At 38.6% G+C, this 23,946-nt stretch overlaps 1 protein-coding gene across 6 annotated transcripts in view; it reads right to left on the bottom strand.

Annotated features, from left to right (window-relative positions):
- PLEKHG1 (pleckstrin homology and RhoGEF domain containing G1) overlaps window positions 1-23,946 on the bottom strand; it is a 123,166-nt gene that overhangs the window by 80,009 nt on the left and 19,211 nt on the right. For 5 of the 6 annotated variants that reach the window (XM_072926933.1, XM_072926935.1, XM_072926934.1 and 2 more), the window contains exon 3: window positions 7,487-7,561. The exons of the other annotated variant lie outside the window; for it this stretch is intronic. In XM_072926933.1, coding sequence (XP_072783034.1) covers window positions 7,487-7,535 — 49 coding nt within the window. In that variant the 5' untranslated portion in view covers window positions 7,536-7,561. The remainder of the gene's footprint in view (window positions 1-7,486; window positions 7,562-23,946) is intronic. 6 annotated transcript variants of the gene reach the window in all.

Genomic DNA, 23,946 nt, shown 5'->3' with positions numbered 1-23,946 from the left:
GGCACAAGTAAGAACAGATTTTTTTTTTTAAGAATTTGTTAACTTCTCATGTCTTGAACTGCACAATTGATTTTGCAGCGTATTCTGACCAAAGAGATGACAGGAAACTAATGTGGATATAATTTAAAGAATTAAAGTATCCTGTTTGCTCTTTTGACTGTGCCACTAATGGATCTGGGCACACTACAACAAAAGCAGCCTCCCACCTTTACTCCCCTTCCCTGCTCTCCTCAGCTTGCTGACTCTTCAAGAAGTTGACTTCAAGAGTTTGACATATTGCTTCAAAATTTTTACTGCTCATAAAACATCAAAGCTACCTCCCCTTCTGGTTTATCAGCAAGCAGCATTTACCCCCTTTTTAAGCTAAATAAAACTACAGGCAACCAATTAAAAAAGCAGAACTACAGCTAAGCCTTCGTCCATATTTATTACTCTCTCAAGTTTAAAAGGCCTCTCAGCCCACTTCTAATGCCAGCAGCATAGTTTGAAATTACTGCTAGACATATAACTGGGTCAATAAACAACAAAAAATAGTGATACTACTAGCAGGCTTACATTTGCTATCTATATAGCACCTGTCAAAATTCTTCAGAATCAAGTGGTCAATAATGGGGACATACCTGTGCTGCTGCAACTCAAACAGCAAAATCTGGTTTTATCTTCATTTTTATTACTTTGGATCTTTTGGTTTTAAGGATATGGTCAGCACAAGACGAAAGAATGTAACCTTGACATTGTCATTTATCTTAAGAGTTGCAGCTCACATTAACTGGTAGCAAGTAATCCATTTTTGTCTGTTATCCTTCCATGTCCTTTAAGCTACTTTGGAAGAAATACAGCTGGAGAGGAGGTGGAATCAATGAATCTGAAAACAGATTTCTGGCTTGTCACTTGAATAAAGCAGCAAGGCAAAATATGACAGAAATTCCAAAAGGGAGGGGAAAAGCACAGTTGTGGGGATGAAAGCTGATTTACATTTAAGAAACTGCTGAAAGACTAACTGTTACTATTACTTGTTTTCTATATATTAAACCTGTGCAGTTGCCAGCAATCTGGACTGTGTTTCTACACAATGACATGGAATATATGATAGTAAAGAAAAAACACCTCAAAAAAACACCACCAAAAAAACCCCAAAAACACAAACCAAGCCATTATGAAACTGGCAAAGGAAATAACTTTAAATCAGCGTTTTAAACAGGACAATTTTCATTATAACTGTCTTTTTAGGCTATTTCAATTATTGCAGAACAGCAATTTAACACCAAGTACCTGCTTTAACAACAATAACTGTTCTGTTTGATGACAAAGTCTTCCCAATAAAGAAATCTCAAGAGAAGCAATGGTTATCAAGCCCAATCTAGAAAGAGCAGATGCAAAGCATACTGCTAAAATCTGTAATTACAGAATAGTACATTTATGTTTTTACTCCAGGTCATACACAACTAAGACTCTAGTATTGGAGTGTAACTTCTGGTTGGAGCCTCCCTCAGAAACTATTATGTTACTCAAATTACTTTTAAACACAAAAAGATAATTTATACCTGGAATAGCTTTTTTTAGGATCAGCAGCACATTTCTGAGGTGGTAAGCAAGACAGATGCTAAACATAACACAAAAATGTTAAAAAACTATTTATAAAGGAGTGTTCAATTAATCTTTTTGTCAAGCATTTTATATACACAGCCAAGTTCAAAATAATTAATAAATTCAATAATTAGACACTGTTTATCATTCCTGATAGGAAAAGGAATTTTTACACTTCAATACACAGATAATTAGTATGCCACTTCTTTCTTTTCTCTAGCAAGGAACCTTTCCTCCTCCAGGAATGTTTGAATTGTTTTAGATTTCTCTCAATTTGAAATATCAATGTAGAGATAAATAAATAACATTAGGACCCAGAAGGGCTTTAAAGAAACTAGCTGGTTTTCATCAAGATGCATCACATTTGACTGCTTCATGCAAGCCACATTTAGCCTCCCTATTTCGACCTACCCCAAACTGGTTATTTAAAATGTACACATTATGTGTGAAACATTACACACATAATTTTACATTGTGTGCAATTTATTGATACAAAAGCAAAAAAAATGCATCAGACTCAAGTGCTACACTTCTTAATTGCTTGAGAACTAAGAATTAGTTACCCTTGAAACAGAAAAATATAAGTAATTCTTTGAAAATGGGATCACTGATATTAAAAAACCCTCCACAGTTTTCCAAACCTCAAGTTTAAGCAGTTCAGGCCACATAAACTTTTTATAATTCGTGGATGACTGGAACACTGATCTTTGGCAGTATACCAGCCAGTCAGGAACACCAGGGAAAGTGCTTGGCAATTGAAGAACAAGTCATTCTATTTGTTAATGGCCCAACCTTTGTAATCAGTGACTTAATCACCATTACATTACAGCAACTGCATCTTCACTTTTGATGAAGAACAGGCTTTCCTGTACTCAAACATTTCACAACGTCCAGAACAGTCTGCTTCTCACTGCCCTAGATGAAGGCAGCCACCACCACCTCCTCCTCCTCTTCACTGAGCTGAGGAAGTTTGGAAACTCATCCAGTTTCTGCCGGTTGGTGACTGAAAAACAAAGTGGGACCCAGCCAGAGTGGCTCAGTGACTAAGGCAGTTCATCAAAGTGCTTTCAGGAAAATAGCCAGCTGATCCAAGGCTGTGGTTTAACGCCTCAGGCACTAGCAGAGAACATGAGCTGTGCTGCACACCGCAGGGGCTGCACATGGAGCTGGCTTCGGCTCTTGCGAGCGCTCAACTTCTGTGGACTGGAAGCTCGCCCAGATGTCAAGAGTTATGACAAGAGTCATTATGCCTTGTGACAACAGCCTACAACCCCTTTTTCAAAGGAAGATGTGCTACCCTCTTGCAGTGTGCATAGGGAAGCCAACAATTTAGTGAGGAGTCAGAATCAAAATACCCAATTTCATCACCCTTCCACTTCGCATTTGTCCCATTTCCAATCAGATTTCAAATCTACTTAGGCTTCATCACCTCCTTTTATAAACACTAGGGTTAAGAATTTCAGATACCGTCTTTATACTTCCTCCTCCATCAAGATATGATTTTGGGGGCATTAGAAGCTGCTGCAAAATGAGGCTATGAATAGCAGCTAAGGAATAACCTGGCACAGGAAAATGAAATTACTGGGGATAGCGAGGATATAAAAAGCATGTACTATGTTTTCCCCATCACTTTTCTAGCTTCCAACCATTTTCAGCTAAAGGCCTTTCCTTAGTTTACAGTGGCTCATTTATTTGGAGTTGTCTTCTCTGGTCTCCCTTTCAACTCATGAGTTTTTAAAATTCACAATATTATTTTGCAGGAAAGTCTACAATGTCCACCACCTTCTGCATAAATAGCCAAGGCCTTTTATGCTCCATCTCACCCACTCAGTGTCAGTACACAGATTTTTTTGTGCCCATCTCAGCCCAGTGATGCACCATTAAGCCTACAAGTGCACTATTACCATAATTTCCTATAACTTCACATGCACATAGGATCTGAAAAAGCTTTAGATAAGATGCTTCATTTTCCCATCTCTTTCTGTGTTTCTTTAAAAGGGGTGTAGTAATAATAAAGTGTAACAACAACTTTCTCCATTACACGTGGTGCACTGAAAGCCCACACAGCACTGGGACAAAAGACAGCACGCAGCACTTACTAGCCTGTATGACCACACCCTGGCATTCCTGCCATGAAAGAATCAGCCTTAGCAAAATCTGGAAGTAGGAATACTGATGCTATTTTCTTCACTGCATTTGAAGTGTATGATCCATGGGGCTATGCTTGCACATTTTTCCCATGCAGCGTTGCACATCACAGCAGAAATAGCACACGAACCTAAGTCAGAGGAGTTATGAAATGCAATGGGATTTATCACAAGCAGCAACAGAAACAGCTGGTAGGCTCCCACTAGTGCCATCAGGTACACAATGCAAGGAAAACTTCTTGTTGCTGTAGGATATTTTACAATGACATAAGCTTGTCCACAGGGATTTGTCAGTGGCTGTTTATAAAGTCCAGGTGTAACATTCGTTTCCTTCAGGATGCAAGTGTGGACCATGAAGTCAGTAAGAGAGGATCCAGCTGTGGGAAGTCATGCTTCTTACTTAATGAAAAAGTTTGTGTGGGAAGAGGGAAAGGAAGAAGAGTTTATGGGAATTTAACTTCCTCATGTCTTCTTCAAATATGCCTACTTTAAGGCACAGAAAAACAACCAGTCAAGCTGACTGGAGAAACTGAATAAAAGTTCCCACATCCATATAGATTTTCTAAGTATTTTGCGAAAAGCTGCTGCTAAGGTAGCACTTGACTGATATCCCCAAAACTTTGAGTCTGTGAATTTTCCAAACAGATACTAAGGCAGACCTCATCTGGTTTCTTTGAAGCAAGCTTAACTGTGTTATGAACAGCTGTTCACAGGTATTGTGACAAAAAATTAATCCACTATCCACAGGATGAAACACTTGTGTTTTGTGAAAAAAATATTCAGTATCATCAAAATTTTTGTTAAGCTAGAAAAAGCTTTAATCCTATAAGACAGATAATTTGTAGTGAAAGAATTCTACAATCATTCCCCAATGCAAATAAGTAACTCCTCAGCTCTAGATAACATCATGAGCAGCCAGTGTGAATCACAGAGGCTTCTCTAAAGGAGAGATGAAGAATTTGGGTAGTGGCTGGGGTGCTGCTGTCACAGCCTCATTTCCAGTGGTTAACTATGCTAGAAGTTTAAGAGTGACTTTTCAGCAAACACAGGCAGAAAAAAATGCTAATTCCATTGCAAGCTAAACCAGAAATACACTCAGTCCACTTCCTGGTATTGACATAGTACATTGTTCTAAATGCATCCATTGTAAATAGAATATAATAGCTTTGCCAAAGGAAAATAGTTAAGAAATAGTTATACGTGGATCATGGTAGGAGGTTTTTTGTCTTAATTTGTTTGTCTACCACTCCTTGATAGGTAAACAAGCTTCTTGAAAAAACATTTTTCCCTGTGTGATATACACACACTTCCATCTTTGCCAGAACTAAATCTCTAGGTCCTGGGTTTTTTCTCCTGATAGCACAAAGCAAGCATTGACATTTATAAATACAACTGTTGACTCTAAAAGGTTTGACAGAAGAGGTGGCAGAAAAGCAAATAGTCTGCCCACCCACTGGGGACCCTTGAGTCAAGGACTAAGTTACAGTAACTTAATTACAGGAAACTCCTTTCTCAATTGTCTGCTCCTGTGTGCTTCATGGCTTAACTGGAGTATATGGAGCAGTGGGTCAGGGGCAGGGTGGAGCACTGCTAGGTTAAAGCAACACTGGCTTTTTCAAAGTTTCCAGATAATCAGTTACTTGCCAACACTTTGTTCAACCCAACTTGACCCTGACGAACAGTAGAGGTTAATTGTTAGAAATTTGTAACAACAAATACACCTTTTTCTTCTCTTTTAACCAATGACTGCAAGAATATTTCTTTGGGGAAAAAAACAAGCAGTACTAAGTTGTTATGATTTCTGGAAATAATTACAAAAGTTCACATAAATGTTTATGCACATAAGGAGTGTTGCTATTTTAATCATGAGAAATGAAACATCCACTTCTCAATTTTGACTCAGTCATACCAGCAAAATATTTCTACCTACCAGTTAGCTGTATAAATGCTAAGTAAATAGAGATGTATATGATCAAAGATTAACTATAGAAGTTTATCTTGTAATCCATGTTGCAGCAGCCACTGTCATATATGTCTGATAATTTTTTTTCAGTAAACATTATCATAACATCTTTGAATGTATTTATTACAACAAACAAACAAAAACTCTCATTAACTTTCAGCACTCATGACTTCATATCATTAGAATGCTTTATCTATAGTAGAGTATTTTCCTCAAGACATAAAAACAGGCCTTTTAAGTGCAATTGCATTATTATTCATTAGCTCATCTCTTTTTTTTTTTTAATCTAGAAATCAGTTCTTAAAGAACAATTAAAAACAAAACACCCAGATTAAACCTGGATAAAGTTTCATTTTAGTAAACATTGCATTTGTTAAAGCACACACACAGAATCACACAGAATATTCTGAGTTGGAAGGGACCCACAATTATCAGCAAGTACAACTCTAACATGAATGGCCCATACAGGGGCCAAAGCTGTGACCTTGGCATTATCAGCATCCTGCTCTAAGCAACTGAGTAAGGATATTTTATACAGACTCTGGAATAACTTCATGAGCTCTTATCACAACAAAGCACAATGACAACTGCAATTTGAAAATGAAGATTCAGGATCATCTCATCATTTCAGTTAGCTATATTTCATTGTAGGCTTTTGCTTCAAGTGGACTCACTCCAATGCATAAGCATTTATTTATAAGGATGACACACAACATGTGCATCAGAGAGAGCTCAGTCTTTAAAAGACTAGCTGTAATTGCTTCTCCTCTTGTGTTGAGAGTTCTCTCAGTAACATGTCAAGATTTACAGTAAATTTTAAAAGGCCTTCTGCAGTTAAGCATAACTTAATACCCTTTACATGAAGAGAAGTACCTTTCTCTACTATATTTATGTACTTCTTGAAATTATTATTGCAGCTTGTCCCTCCATGCATTTCAAATGACAAAACTGAGGTTCAAAATCAACAAAAATACTTAAAACTAAATTTTGAGACATCTGTCTTGAGGCATAGAATAAACAAATCTGATCTGTAAGCTTTAGTTAGTAGACTAAACTACTCATTTTAATTAATATAGCCCTTCTGTGAGGACAGCAATGATCTGGAAAGTAAGGATATTATAGCTTTTACACAATACTGTCAGAAACCCCTCACAATCTTCACATGAAACAGCAAATTTTTATAAAATGTTTAATGACACATCCAGCAGTGATTCTGGGGAAGGAATCAGACTAGGCAGGGCTACAATTGTTTTCAAATAATGAATTTTCCCTGAAACCAAGTACCAAACCTTCAGATGTGGGAATTTAAAATTAATAGACCTCAAGAGGAAACAGAATGGTCTGAGTGAGCATTTCAAGATTCCACTGATTTAGTGAAAATCACACAGACAATTCCTCCTTGTATCAATCAACCCACAGCTTAAATGTCAGCTTTGGTTCTGTGAGACTCAAGTATACCATAGAAAAAACTGGCTTCAGTTAACAAGATCTCTTTAGCAAATGGGACAAAACATCTCCAATGCTGAAACCCTAGCAGTGCACTTCCCCATTATTCTGTATTTTAGTACTACCATGGATGATGGGCTAGGGGGGGATGGAGAGGTTACTCAAAGACAAGTGAAAAGTTCCTGCTATCTAGATAAACATGTATATATAATACTAATCCAGCTTTCCCTTAAAATTAAGGCCAGTAAGGGAAACTAGTTTTTAACTTCAAAAAATTCTTCACAGAATCCAAACACTTCTTTTTTTCTTTCAATAGGCAAAAGAATGGAAGAAAACCACTAACCTTCACTTCTGGGCACAGGCTCTGTAGCACCTGGTGTTTTATCTGGCATCTCTGCAGACACAGGCTTAGTAGAACCTAATGGACACAAAGCAAAGGCAGAGTTTTCCATCAAAACGAGCATGTTTCAGTAAGGCACTCCCCTGCAGCACAGCCCCTGTGAAGGATGGATTTTCAGCTTTCATCACTTCTGTGTCTGTGTATAAGAAGTGTGAACAGACAAAACTCTCTCAGGATTAACTGCAATGCTATTCAGGAGGCTCTCGGTTGGATGTACTACCAGGTAGGCACAAAAGAACCCTCTCACATCTGAGAGCACTAATTACATCTGGTGAACGTCTGCCTTTGATTTCACACATTTTTCTGCCTCAGTTAATTTCTAGTGAGAGGTCTATGAACTGGGATGGAAGAGCTGCTTACACTCAGGTACTGCTGAAGTAACCATGGAGTGATCATCCAGAGGGTCACAACAGCCTGCAGCAAACAGAAAATCCCACTAACTTAAAGCTTTACTACACTGCAGAGCACCAATATTTCTTCCAGCACAGCATTGGGCAGAGAAGAAAAGGCTTCTCAGGAAGGCAGGGAACACATCTCCTCTTACAGCAACCTTATGTACCCTCTGTGGTACTGGCCAATGGTCAACATGTGGCCACCACACATTGGCTAGGATTTTGTATCCTCCTTTCCAGCACCTTTGAATATTTTCCCATCACCAGGAATACTGACACTCCATTTTACATAATGAAAGCCTCAAGATCAGACACGATGCACCAAGACCAGACAAATCAGAACGAGGATGATTCTCTGTCTGAAGAACTTTGTGTGCCGCGTGGGACAGGGACTTCACCTCAGCTGACAGTTCACACAGCTCAGTGCTGTGTACAGCACCATACAGAGTGCACAGCATTGGAAGTATTCACAGTACAGCCTTAATTCCTAATGAAGGAATTATCTACTTTCTAACAACACTGAGGTGAAAAGCTGATTTTGCATGCAGTTTTCAAGACAGCCATCAGATCCAGAGTTACTGGAGACCTCCCTGGATAACCCAGCAGCAGAACTGAGACTGAGCTCAAAACAATGGCCCTTTTTTCCTCCCTTCTTAAATTACTTTGCTTTCAAATTCATATCGCTTGTTTTGAATCCTATTCTCAGACATAAAATGAAAACATTTCTTCCCTAGTTTCCAATAAGGAGCTTAGGTTTACATTACAACAAAACAATACAAAATTTGTAGGATTTCTTGAGCTGTTTCAGGTGTATTTCAAGTATATTTGTCATATTTAATTTGCAAATATGTAAAATACTTGGAAATATTAGACACATATGAGGCTACAATCCACTGGCACATATTAGGGTAGAAATTAATTTCTATTTAGCTGATGAAAATTCTACTAGATCTTCTATATGATTTGCTAGATCAGCCAATTATCTCTACTCAAGATAAAATCCACCACATCTTACTCAGTAATCACTTTGTCCTTAATATAGATGTTTCATCCACACAACAGTACATACATTGAAGACTGTGAGCTAGCTAAAACATCTTCTCTAAATCCCCCAAATTAATAGCTGTAATGCTTATCCACCTGAAGGTCTGGGTTTATGGTTCATAAAACACAGCTGGACAGTGCCACAAACTGAACAAACAAGTGTGCCCACAACAGAGGCTTAAACAACTACAAAAACCTAGGGGTCTCAAACTCCTTTACAAACCTGCTATAAAACAGAACCTGCTCTCAAGAAGACAATTAAAAAATAAATTTGTTCTTCAAACAGATTATTCAAATTTAATTATCTATGCTTATCAACAGTAGGCAGCTGGCTAGAATAAATACACCAACTAATTCTAAAACTTGGCAAGCTCATGTCTAACCCCCTGCATTCAATGATGCACTACATATTCTCCAAACATCACACCAGTTTACAAATCAAATTCCAGTTATCCAGTGATTTACTACTAAAGTGATAGGAACCAGTTAATCACACGATATATTTGAAACAAGAAATTTCATCAATAAATAATATATCTACTTTCTGTGATTAATTTTAAAATACAAAAAAACATATTAGTGATTAATTTTAAAATACAAAAAAACATTTTATTTAAATTTTAAATAAATCATTTCATATCACTTATTCAGGGAAAAGTATGTTAAAAATGGAAAAACATGGATATCCACATATTTGTTTTATGGTTTTGGCTGGTTGGAGTTTCATAGACTTGAAATAAATATGTTAAGTAAACTTCACCATGAAAATGCTCACAGAGTCACTTACTGACATGTTAATGACAAAATCAAAAAATAAAATCAGTAATCTTGGAAATAATTTTGGGCTGCTTTACTGACGTTTTGTAGAGGTGCTAAATGCAAGCAAGAAAAAATTACTTTTTTCTTGCCTATTCTCCCTGATTTTTATTTACATAAGTCAAATCTTTTCTCGTCTAAAGTAGGCCAGCCTTTTCTACATGGCCTTCTAAGGAAGTGAAAGCCTTGCTTTTCTGTTATCAAAACTCAAAACCAGAAAGCAATTTTTCTGCAAGTAAGGCCCACCCCAACAGTCATTTATCCAAATTTAATGAAGTTTCTGTGCTTATCCCTTGCTATGGAGTATGACCTATCATTCCCAGTACAAAATCAAGTGGGATTCAAATGGGCGTTGAATGACCTTGTCATTTTTAATAATGGAATAGTAACTTGAAATCTGGATCATTCCATTACTGCACACAAACCAAGGTATTTATTGAACAGGTTCAGACCTGCCACTGCTACAACAACTCTGTTTCAAGAGCTCATTTGGATAATCCATGGCAAGTTTAAAAACTACGATCGCACTAATGGTTTTCTACAGACTTGCCAGTTTAGCAGCTCTGCATTACAAAATATGATAGCAAGGGCTTAACACAACTACAACAGGTTAAAGAAAGTCAGCTTCTGTGCCTAGAAAAGTTCATCTTCAGAACAATGTCTAGAAAATCTCACACCTCCAAGATGCCCGAGTCCAACTGTTAAACTGACACTGCCAAGCCCACCCCTAAACCATGACCCTAAGTGCCACGTCTATATATCTTTTAAATATCTCCATGTATATCCACTTCTTCCCTGGCCAGCCTGCTTCAATGCTTGAAAAACCCTTTCCATAAAGAATTTTTTCCCCCAAATATTCTTGTCACTGTCTGTAATGGTTTTCAGTAAAGAAACAGTTTGAACTCTGTCACTGTTTTTTCTAAAGCTTACAGGAGATTATTGTGCCAGAATTGTACAACCAGGTGCAAGCATGACACAGTCTTCAGCACTTTTCTGATTCATTATCAATTGAAAACATTACATCTAAAAACTGCGGTCCCGTAACATAGCACAGAACAGTATTTTATTACTTATTCAAAAAGTACACAAATCTATATATTTTTAAAAATACTTTTCGCCATTTTGTCTCATTAATTCAAACCAGTTGCATGGCATTGCTAGAAATTGCAGAATACACTAAAAAACTTTAAAAAGAACAAGTACAAAACTCTGCTCTGTTTTCTGTAACACACCAAGTTTTGAATTATTCAAAAAGCAGAAGTTAATGTTAAGCATTCCTTTATTTATAAAATTCCTCCTTTCAATCTAGGAAGGAAATCTCTGACAAAAACTATTAATCAGACAAGGAAAATAAATCTCTCTCTCTCTGCAGTAAGGCCAAGCTGGACTCATATAAAATCTGGTCGAAAATCAGCATTTGGGGTACAAGCTTGCTAGTAAATGTAAAAGAAAATAATGCTTGCTTACTTTCTGCACAAATAATTTTCACTTATCCAGACAATACTATTAGTAGTAGTACCCCAAAGTTTTTAAGCATCTTATAACAAAAAAACATTCCGGACACTTCTAAATGCTCTTTTAATATAATTATTGAAATAGTTTAAATTGTCTCTGAATCTCAGGCTCAGCTATTTTAGTAGTCCATGAGGTACCTTGTATTTTTGAATTCATCAGTCAAAACTGTTACCTATTGCTTAGAGTACTTTTTCACAGAACATCCTAGTAAGAGAACTTGAAATACATATGCATTGATAATTTATGAATAAACACAGCTATACCGTTTACATTTCTCAGTTACGCAAAACTCTTTAACAGCAACCAAAACCAGTCAGACGTATGACCATGCATTTTCATGGGCCATAATCAGCCAGGGCCACCCAAACAGGCATACTGGGAGGTCCTAGTTCAAGAAATTTTTTGTTCCTACCAGTAGATTGATTTGCCTTTAAAATCCTGAGCTGCTAAAAACTGCAAATCAGCTTTAGTGTTATGAAAAACATAAGATCCTTTAAACACAGCATCTAAGGCAATAGTGTGCTGTAGGTGAATTAGTAAAATTTATTCAAATTTATAGCACATGGGTGGCTAAAAAATACTTTTAAAAAATCATGCTCACAAAAAATATGGATTACTCGTGTTTCACAGACAAATATATACCTTGTGTCTTCAACTAACTGTACTTTGCAAAAAAAAACAAAACAAAAAACAAACAAACAAACCCTAATAAAAGAAAACCATCAGTAAGGGTTCCAACTATTCAAAATCATTATTAATCACAATTTTCACTTTAAAAGTTTCATGGACAAATTTCCATTGGAGAGAAGACTTCTGTTCCACTTTCATTCTTTGAAAAATTTATTGCTATATTCTCAAAAAAGCATGAAGGAGTTTGAAAGAGACTATTGTTTGTCACAGGACTGTTTGCAGATGTAACCAAAATCTAACCTGATCCTCCTCCTTTGTGTCAAACCCTTGGCCTTTAGTCTACATCTGTTCCAAATAGCTGGAAGTGATCATATTGAAGAAAGTTGATTGGATTTCTTCAAAAACTTGTCAAATACAGTTACTTTTCAATGACAGACACTGCACTTCTCCCCCATCTTCCACAGACACAATCAACATTAATATAAGATTCTGCTGTGGTCACTTTATTCACAATCAGAATATATGTTCCCTTACAATACTTTATTACAATTTTAAATGCAGCCTTTTACAGATTAAACAATCAGTGCCTTATACACATATCAATACATGTAAAACAACTGAAGTTCTGAAATTCTACATTACATACTGTGCCGTAAACAGAAAAACTATCTGTTGGTTTATTTTTTAAGCAGTATCTAGATGAGTTCTTTCTGCTGCAATAAAAAAAAAAAAAAGGTGTAAGAGTGGTAGAAATAAAATAGATATTAGTAGGTTTTTTGACATGAAATATTTTGCAAACAAACAAGGACAATTAGATGCCCAGAGAGAGCCTGCACAGACACCCATCCTTCTTGAATGAATGGTACTGGATGTTGCATTTCTGAATGTAAAACAACTCACAGAACTCCAAAACCAGCACTCACATTCTCTGGTTTCACAATGAACTCCAAACTCCAAAGATGGCTAAGGTAAAATTCATACTCACAGCAACACACTCTGACATTTGACTGTTAACATTGCATATTATCTCTGTTAGAGAATAAGGACATCTGTCCCTGATCTAGTTTTTGTCATTTGTTTGCCTACAAAATCCCTTCTGGAGCAGATGCATTGCTGTTCTGAGTCCCGCGAGAATAGCTTTGATCCCAGGTCACATAAACCATAAAACAAGTTTATATGCTAACACTAACATGGTTCTTTCACATGAACCAAGAACTGACACTGAAAGAAACCCCAAATAACATTGTCCTAAGGGATAGCAATTATGAGGACAAAAGCCAAGCCCTCATTTCTGCTTCTATTCACCACCACCCCTCAGCCTTCCTAAGTAATATGGCAGTACCTGTTTAAGATTCAAATGTTATTTCAAGTTCATAGTTATTCCTTCAAAAATTGCACAGAATTCTAATGGCTCCTTTCATTCCCTTCCAGCAGCACTCTGGATGTGGGTGAGTTACAACTTCCCTTCTACAACAATGTCCCACAAAAATCTTCCAGTCTTTTCCCCCCTGCACATCAACACATACCAGAATGTCCCAGCTTTGAGGGGTTTTGCTGGAATTTGGAGTTCGGATTTTGTGGGGTTTTTTGGTAAGATGCTACAGATTTTCCTGATATTCCCAAACCATGTCATCCTTTCACTTTCTTTTCCACAGAAAGGCAGTATGACACTGTGACACTTAAGACAAATGCAGCAAGAGATGAGCTGGTCCAAATAAGACCCTCTGATCTATATTGGCAAGAAGGCGCAAAACCCCCTTTACACATTTGCCCATTGACAAAAGTCACAGTAACATCATTCTCTCTCCTGCCCACTTCTTCAAAACTAATTTTATCTACAGCATCCTCTGCCTAGCTTCTGGAGCTAATCATCCATACTGTGGCTCCAGTCCAAAATACTTAACTTTTTGCCAGCAGGCAAACACCAAATCACAGAACCCCTTTGTCACTTTCATACTGGTTTACTGCAATTCATAGTGTTTGAATGAGAAAAGCATAATAAATGTTCTAATGTAAGGAATGAGCTGACTGGCTCCTCTGTGGTTTAACTGCTAAGCATATGTCTTCTTCCTCCTCCCATCTCTCCAACACTTTTAAATCCATTCCCAGTGCTATTCCAAGGTTTTGGTCATGGTTTTCCAAACCCACTAAAAAATGAAGTTCAGCAGCTAATCACCATGTTACATCTGCAAGGAAAGACATAAGAAAGTGTATTTTTTACCAAGTAACACCGGATATGAGGTCTAGAAGGGCATGTGACACAATATTTTCTCCTTCAAACTTTGTATAGAACTTGAAAAGATGAGCCATACTCAACTTTTGGTCTGTGTCCAACCACATTGCAAGGCTCCTTACTTAAAACAGCATATACTGCTTCTATGCCAAGTGAAACAAAGAGGAAAACTCCCCACAGGGTCTTGTGGGAGGAGGAAGAGGGATCAAAACCTTGACTGACACTCCCCAAATACTCTTGTGAAGTATATGCTAGAAGCCTAAGCAGAAAGACATCCGCTTTAATTAGTGAAATGCATGTATTTCCTGCATGTATGCATTAACTCTGTACTGACCACAGTCGTTTCTCAGCCCAGCAAAAGCACTGTCTTGCAAACTCAAGTCACCTCAGTGCAGCTTGTAGAAAATTCCTTAGTACAATTACCATTGCAATTCCTCTTGCTGTAAAAATGAACCACTGACGAGCGTTTTTGAAAATGTTTTTTTGCACGTTCCCTATTGTACACGCAGCTTTGCTCAAGACAAGGAGTCACGCTGGGCTACAGAACGCTGGCAGAACACGACCCAGGGCCTCCCCGTACGGAGCCGTGCCGGGATGCGGTCCCGGCAGCGCCGTGCCGGGATGCGGCCCCGGCAGCACCGTGCCGGGATGCGGCCCCGGCAGCGCCGAGCCGGGATGCGGCCCCGGCAGCGCCGAGCCGGGATGCGGCCCCGGCAGCGCCGAGCCGGGATGTGGGCCGGGCAGCGCCGTGCCGGGATGCGGCCCCGGCAGCGCCGTGCCGGGATGTGGGCCGGGCAGCGCCGTGTCGGGATGCGGCCGGGCAGCGCCGTGCCGGGATGCGGCCGGGCAGCGCCGTGCCGTGCCAGGATGCGGCCCCGGCAGCGCCGTGCCGGGATGCGGCCGCTCGCAGCCCGGGGGCGCCGCTTCCAGCAGGGCTCCCGCAGGTGGCACTCGCTGCTGCTCCACGGGAAGATAAAAGTGAGTGCTTGCAGCAGAACCTGTCTCTTCCCCTGGTCAGTGTGTCGGGCGAGGGCTAGAAATCATCCTGTGTTGTCGTGCCATCACTCTAGTCTGGATTTGGGGTTAGGCAGCCTCACAGCTAAGCTGCTGTGTCACCTTGTGCTTATTTCAAAACTCCCTATGACTAGAATGAACAGAATATATTCTCTCATGCCTTTGTACAGTGCAGTTAATCCCAGCAGCTCTTCCAGGTCTTCATTAAAGTTAAAAACCCCCACATGAACAAAGGAAAAAAAAAAATCCATCAAAAGATCATGTTTCACTTACATTCAGAAGGTCTGTCACTTCAGACACTTTCTTTTGAATCTAAGCTTGAGAAAACAGACAGACTTAGGTAAAGTGGCTCAGCATAGGGCATGCCTGACATACATTGATGAAAACCAAGAAAAAGCAGGATAAGCAGGTCAGTCCCAAGATTATTTAGGGACTTAGAGGCAAGTCCCGGCACAGACCATTGAGAGTACAGCAGTAGCAAGTCATAGCTGCCAAGAACAGCTATCGTTATCACAAAATACTGTTGTCATCTACTCAAAGGAATCTGCTACTCAACAGCCATACAGTGAAGCACAGAATGTATTCTAAACAAAGCATTTTCTGAGCAAATTAAGAGTCCCATGTAATGCATTACATGTAGTTACTCTGCAAAAACCAACCAACAGCCTAGTTTTCTTTACTGACTCTTAGAAAGATAGAGATAAAATCTTTTAACTGAGCTTTCCTTACATTGCTTCCTGATTTCATTTTTTAGATAATAGTACTTCTACCGTTAAGTGCTAATTAGGGCCACACAAAGAAAACTGAATTTGAAACAAACCTATTTAAAAATAAACCAAATGCCTCAACATAGACAAGAACTCGCAGTTCAACATTTTCTTTATTACAAGAGCTGATTTCCAGCACCATTAATTTGTGATTCTTCAGTAATGTGTATACCAAGTGCAGAAATAGCACAAAAAGCACTATGCACATACCCCAGTTACAGTACTAAAGAGACTACAGGATTTTAAGATACAAGTCCTCACATTGTGAGATGGCGAGAACCCCGACAGTTGCCAGAAAAGAATACCTGAGTTTCTCCTCAACAAATTCTCTGACACTGTCAGAATTTACACAGAATTTATTTTCCTTTTACTACATCACCCGAAATACAGTCTCTGAATGTTTGGTTTACAGCTGTACTTCTGCCTTGCTCACCATCCCCCCTCCCTGCTAAACACTCCAGGTAACTGTTCAGATTTTGTGAGGGAAAATAAAGTTTAAAGTTGGGGTGTTTTTTTTTTAATCTACGTTAGGTATTTTGACTGGTCACTAGCATTCCCTCTTCTTGCATCTTTCTCAAGAGGAATACAACAATAAATGCATTAAGTCCTGTATTTTGTTGAAGAAAGTCCAGATGAAAGCCATCAAGTTCATTAGAGGAATGGAGCACCTCTCCAAGGAGGAAAGGCTGAGACAATTTGGGTTCTCCAGCCTGGAGAAGAGAAGGCTTCAGGGTGACCTGACTGTGGCCTTCCAGTATGTGAAGCAGGCCTATGAGAAAGCTGGACTTTTTTTACAAGATCATATAGTGACAGGACAAGAGAGAATGGCTTCAAACTGAAAGGAAATAGGTTTAGATGAATTTATTACTGTGGGTGGTGAGGCAGTGGAAGGAGTTGCCCTGAAAAGTGGCAAATACCCCAACCCTGGAAGTGTTTAAGCCAGGTTAGATGGAGCTCTGAGCAACCTGGTCTTGTGCCCATGGCAGGGAGGCTGGAACGAGATGATCTTTAAGATCTCTTCCAACCAAAGCCATTCTACAATTTCATTTTAATGAGCTTCAGAGCATAAACCTCACAACCAGGCCAAAATTTTGCCTTAATAAATGAAGAAAACAATACCAAAATATTCCACAGCTGGATGTGAACCTGTCAAACTTCTTCAGTAGCAGAGATTGCTTTACAGTGCACATGGTTAAGAAAAGGAAACTGAAGAGGAAAGAACTTCAGCATTGTTTATTGCAGAATTACTCAAATTCCTTTCAAAGCTCTGAACTTTGCTACAATTAGGAGAGATGCTGATTTGGCTAATAAACAGTCAGAGAGATGCATACATACACAGAGTCCTTCATTAGTCTTTTTCATATTCTGTCCCTCTTTAGTATTTTTTATATTCAAGCTTCCAGTGCTCAGCAATTACAGTTTTAAAATTTCTGGTTAAAGACAAGGACTGCTGCTTCTGTTCCACACCACTCGCAGATATTAAAAAAACCAAACAAGCAAATGAGCAATAACCCAGCTAGCATCCTAACATTCAGCTTTTATTCCCATTTCTCTTTTATACAAGCAAAAATAAGCAAAACAAACAAACAAAAAATCCTCCAGACTTGCATCTGGCATATATAGTAAAGAGCCCCTGGTACCTGCTTTTACAGGCTGCAAGCCTCCTCCAAATTGTATTTTCTATTAGAGAGGCTATGTAGCACTTAAAAAGACACTTCTCTTTTTATGTGATGCTTGTGCTTGGGGGTATCACTAACCATCATCTTGGAAAAGACTACTGATGGGCAAATACATCATTTTATGGAAGAAATAAAATCAAAACAGGCTGTGAGGAAATAAAGCTGTTGTTGGAGCCCAATTACAGCAAACAAGTCAAAAAACAGTGAAAATAAACTATAATATGCAAAGTTTTAAATGAACTTGCATCCAGTCCTATGTGCTGGATAAATATTACAGTGATGGATAACATACCAACGAATCCAAATATGTCTGCAGAATTGCATCTAACAGTGGTAGAAACAATCTTACCATGTCTGCAGGTATTTCACCCTCTGACACTTCCTTTTTATATTTTTCATTTCTGTTCCAGGAAATTTCTTGACCCCCAACTAAACTTCACTAACTTTGCCACACTTACTCGTCAGAAGGAAGGAAAAAAACGCGTCATCTGCTTACTAAGGACATCAGGCTGCGTCTGTTACACAGGGTAATTTCTCTTTAAATCATAGGACTATGATAATAATGAAGGTTTTTCTGGGTCTTGCCTAATTTTAAATTAAACTTTATAGCCCGCTTACAGAGAAATTCCTTATAGTCAAGGTCAGTAGAAAGCTACTATCTATGGGAAGAATGAAATTTGTATGTATTTTAACTCTGTGTAGGGCCAAAGTCAAGGCACTGAGATAGGGAATGACATCTTCCTTAAGTCACATAACCAGTATGCAATGTAAACCCTGACAACTTGACAGAGATAAGGTGCATCCAAAAGCAAATACTCCGAGAGTACAGAACAGCCCAGTGCTTTTCAAGGGCACAAAAGTGCAATTCAAAATCAGATGTTTCCAGGGTATTTCTTCTCTGCACTTAAACACGTTTCTGAAAGCTCTCTCCCAGCCCCCCCAAAAAACCCCACCAAAAACCACAAAATGCTGCTCTGCACGAAATTAAAATCACAAATTCATTCTCTCATGCACATATTTTTTAAAAGCACTGCTGTTTTTTTCCAATTTGGCTAACAGCAGAGAAATTAGTATGCATCAAGTCCAATTAGGTTGCTACACCTCTTCTATAAAATACTTGTAATATGTTTGGATTCACTGCATATTTTCAAAGAAATAACTTCAGACCTCATTGTAGAAAACCACAGGACTTCCAGAATAAGGATGTACTGATGAAAGACAAAAGTGTCAGCACTGTCCAGAATGTCAATTTACTTTCTTAAAAATTCTCCTAAACAATGTTAATTCCAAGTAGAAGAGATAATGATATTTTCCCTTTCAACTGTAAACTTTTTTGGAGAGTTAAAGAGGGGGTGGGGGGGTGGGGGCAGTGGGGGGAGATACAAAGGAATGTTTGGTTTGGTATTGCTGACACAGGGAATGTTTATGAAGGGGAAGCCTACTTAAAACCAGAATAATGGATAATTATTGCTTTATATGTAGATCCTTCATTAGTTTTGTCTCCATGACACACAGTGACACTGTTACATTTATAAGGAAAGACTCAGACACAAATTCACCATGAGCAGAACAGGCTCCTACAAAGCCTGTACAGCATTACTGCTGAAATGAGAGGTTTAGACATGGACTTTATAATTATTAGACACAGGTAATATAAGTAATACTCAGTTGGCTTTTCCAGAAATTGTCATTTGAGTGGCTAGCCAAAGTAGAGCCATGCATAACTACTTAGGCATGCCCTCTGAAACACATTTGTTGTGGGAGTTTTACCCACAGCCATCAGAACATGCCCATCTAACTTTCTGACTGCAGTGAAGTATCATTAATGAAAATGTTGGGGTTTTGTTTTCATCACAAAGTATGCAACATTAGGAAACAACACAGCAAATCACATAAAAGAGTCAACAGTTAAAGCTTTCTGAGCCCTGACATATTCCAAGCTCCGAACGCTGCCGACCCTGGCAGCCCCCCAGCCCTGGCTCAGGCAGCTGACTGTAGGACCCTTTCACGTTCCTTTAGCTTTTCCTTCTCCCTGCTTTGGGAGTATATACATCTATGTGTATATATGTATACATATTTATATACACACTGTACACACATGTTAGAAAAGAGGAAATTAATAACAGACAAGGTAACAGCATTGAGTACATTCCCTTGCAATTTACACAAATGAATGGCCTCATAACTCAGATTGGGACATTTCCTGTAAAAACACTATTTATCAAGCCACTCCAGGTTGCAACTGTTGAAGCATGGTCTGCAAACAACATGCTTTCTAGACCCAAAGTCTGCAGTTATCTACAGAACACTGTGACTAGTAGGGATGAAGAAACCAGAGCCCTCTTGCTGAATATTAGCTTTGTAAAGTATGTCCCCAGTTCAGAGTTCTCTAACTGCAGGCATAGTCCAACTGGCTTTTGTACTGAATTGCATATGCAGAGCACAGAGAAACTACAGTTTCAAATTACATTCATGCTTAATCTCTGACAGAGCACATGCATTTATATAGTCATTAAATATATTCATTATAAAGAATAAGGAATATTAGATGAAATAGGACTAGAAATGGAAAGGAAATTATTTCAGCACTTGTATTTAATCAGCACAAGTATAGAGTCTAGGAGACTAAAACTGGTAAAAGGGAAACCACTCACAGTAACAATCTTTAACCTGCCAGAATTTCCAAAGGAATTTGAATGACCATTTTGACAGAAGCAAGTGACAAGCTGTTAAATGAACATTTCTTTTGGGTTAAACTGCTGTATTCTCTAGACATGGAAACTCCTTCTACATAAATACATAAAGCCTCTTATCTCCACTGTTATTTCTCAGAAGAGCCAAATTTCTTAGCAAACATTGAATTGCCAAATGCAAACCTTCACTGGCCCCTGACCAGCGTTACTTCCATTCAGAAGAAACTCATGGGGAAAAAGTAACATGACTTAAGAGTATTATAGTTGGAAGGTGATTTCCTTCAGATGAATGTTTTTCTCCTTTCTACATCAGTCTAAGAGATATAGTTTGATCAATCAGTTTTTTATAAATAATTCTAGACAACTGCAAGGAGTCTGAGCCATTGTGCACTTTGTTACTTCATTCACCTTCTCAGAAAATAAAATAAATAACTTAGACTTTCAAACACAGAAACAAAGAAATACCTATTATGTGCTAAAATAACATAAAACCCAGCTATATCAATACCACTGACAACTCCAGAAGAACTTATTTTTAAGAAAACAGCTTCATATTTCATTGGTCATTTGATCTAGTACTGGAAACCAACAAAAATAAGGACAGGGTGTGAGCAGGAATCTCTAAATAGGCTTGATTAAAGTAAATATTCAAAGGGATATTACTCAAGTCAGTACCAAGAGCTTCAGCCAGTTTCCAAAGCCTTTTGAATTCTCAGAGCTAAGCCCGGTGAATTCAGATGAAAGTTCCTTTTCTTCCACTTTTAAGGGAAGAAATAAGTTATGTGAACTTTTTGCAAAACACCCCTCAGAGTTTAGTAACTGGGGAACAAACCTAAAGCACTGCCAAGACACACAACTAACCATTTACAAACCTTAACGTTTCATTCAAATATTAAGTACTGATCTAATGAAACAACACAGAGGTATTCCAATAATGCTGTTTCAAGTTATGTAATACTACCCTTAGTACATAAAAACCCCAGCTCCTCCATTCTTGCTGCCTAGCCCACATTTTGTCCTCTGAGGAACACAGGCACACAGACTGCATACTAACACCAGGATCCCACTGAACCCAGCAAGAGGCACAGCAGAGTGAGGAAACCACCTGGTCCTGCCTCACTCTGAGATTATGCCACCCTGTTCAGTGAGGCTACACGAAAAAAAGTCCCTGTTGTATTTCAAACACGCACTAAGAGCTAAGTATATTACAACAAAAAGCAGGGAACCACTCCATCTGATGAGCAAATGAGTTTCTATAGCCCTCTAAGCCTTATTGCATTTAGGCAAGAGGAGTAGGGGGAAGAAGCATTTGCTCCCTTTTAATTTGAAGACAGTTACTCAATCTCCTTCTCATCCTGCCACTGCTCCCACAGCCTTGCAGTATTCCCAGAGATACCACCCAGCTACTATCACTTTTCCCCAGTGGTTACCACTATGTGTTCACCCACCAGGGCATATCAATTTAACAAGTGCCAAGCCAGTTCCAAACCTTTCTGTTTCCTCTTTCCCAGTTCCAAACTCCTCCATTTCTCTCTACAAAACAAACAATCCAGAAATTCACTTTGAAATAAACAATAGCAATTCTGTAGAGCAAACTTACACAAGCAAGGAACTAAAAAAGTCTGCAGAAAAATGCTGACTGAGAAGATGTGCTCACATCAAATAAAAAGTCACTCTTGATCTTCCCCACAGTGAAAACATACATGGGATTTCTGGACCAGCCTTCAGATTCCCTGATGCTGAATAAATGCTGAGGTCACATTGCAGGGTTTCATCATCAGAAAAACGAAGGCTATTCTTAAATTAATGTATTAGATGTGCCCAAAAAGGTCTCCTGGCTGCAAAAGCAAGCTGGGACACAATAACACATCTGTGGTAATGAATAATCCTAGTGTCTAAAACAGGGTGCATAAAAGCCATCTCTCAAGTGATGGCTGAACTGCACTAGGGACTGAGCCACGCCTGGAAACAGTCTGTGGAGAAGGATGTTATTCCCAGTATCACAGGCCTGGGAATGCTCCTAGGCCCATCTGAATTCCACACAGGTGTAACCCTACAGCACTCCTCTCTCAGGCCACCTGTGCTCATAAAACTTTGCTGACACACAGTTTAGTATAATTTTTTTCTTAATCGTTTCTTATTACACACTTCAAAGATTTAAAGAACTCTGATTGGAGGCAGAGACAGAAAAACACACACTAGCATAAAAAGCAGAACAGGGAGAGAAGAAAATAAACAAAACCATACTTTCTGCAGAGGAGAAAGTATAATTATATGCAATTGAGCTCCTCTTCCCTTATGCATTTGCCACTGGGTCAGGGTTTGCTTCCACCTTTCAGTCCTGACCTTTAAAACAGACCAGATACAAACCTTTCAAAAAGAAACATAATTTTTTGTCTCTGTACTTTCAGCTTCCGTGTATCCAACAAATGGTGGGTGCCTGCTTCCATTGTGTCAGAGCAAGAGACTTTTGCACAAGCAGAGTTCAGGGGCAGTCGCTCAGCTCTCCTGCAGCAAGCAAAGTCCTCTTTTGTCTTTTTCCAAAGTTAACTGTCAGCAAAATTTACACAGAAACTCAACTGTTTGATTAACTAATTTGTTACAAAAGTTACTAGCTAAAACAGATTACTTGTAACTACCAGCCTCAAATCTCTGAAGCTGAAGATTCAGCATATTCCACTAAGGAAATAAGATAACTGCTCCACTTTTCAAAGAAGTACCTACAAAAATATATTTTTCTCTTACCAATTCAAGCATGTATTAAAACTCAAATAGATAATAAAGTCCATTTCAACCACATACATGTTCTGTGAGCTTTTTTTGCAGTTTTGCTCTTTTATCTACCCTGCAAGAACTCCATCGAAAATCTACTTTAACTGATGCATCAGAGTGCTTACTTAGCAAGATTATAAGAAGATACCAAATGAGAAAACGATTAGCAACCTTTTAGCTGCAATAAAGGAAAAGAAATCTCTTTGGAAGATCACTTGAATACAAATGCAGAGCCTGAAGAAAATGGCACATGGATCCCCCAGTGCCCGATTACTGGGTAGTATTTTACATTCCTCTGGATACTGGTGTCTCCCCCAAGAAGGCTGCACTCCACCTACTCCCAAGCATGAGCCTGCTACTGCAGACTGCAGGGAAAACCCTATATCCAAGCAAACACTTCATATAGAGTATGATACACTTCAAAAATATTCCACCCAATCATATCAGAACACCATGGGCACTGTAATCTTCAAGATATCTACCATGAGCAGCATTTTTGGAAGTAGAGGTTTGTAATCCAACATTAGCATATAAGAATCATCAAGGAAAAATTGTTTACTTTTAGTGATAAAATCAGTGGCAGGAAGTATGATACTATAGAGATATTAAGATATTTATTATGATGCCTACTTATAAATAGACATGTGTTTACATTATGTTTTCCACATACACAGAAAGAAGCATGCATTTTTCTACCAGTACTGCCAGATTGTTTTAAGGAAAACCCCCCAGCTACTAATCTAATTTTCAGCAGGCATGCAGCAGCTTATGACACTCACCATTAATATCCAAGAAAGCAGGGAAGGAAATTACTTGTGCAGGGGAATTTCATGCCTCCCTCATTTACA

This window comes from Taeniopygia guttata, chromosome 3 (assembly GCF_048771995.1).
Source record: "Taeniopygia guttata chromosome 3, bTaeGut7.mat, whole genome shotgun sequence".
Classification (NCBI taxonomy): Eukaryota; Metazoa; Chordata; class Aves; order Passeriformes; family Estrildidae; genus Taeniopygia; species Taeniopygia guttata.
The sequence above is the reverse complement of the archived record's forward strand: the minus strand, read 5'-3'. Positions and strand labels throughout refer to the sequence as shown.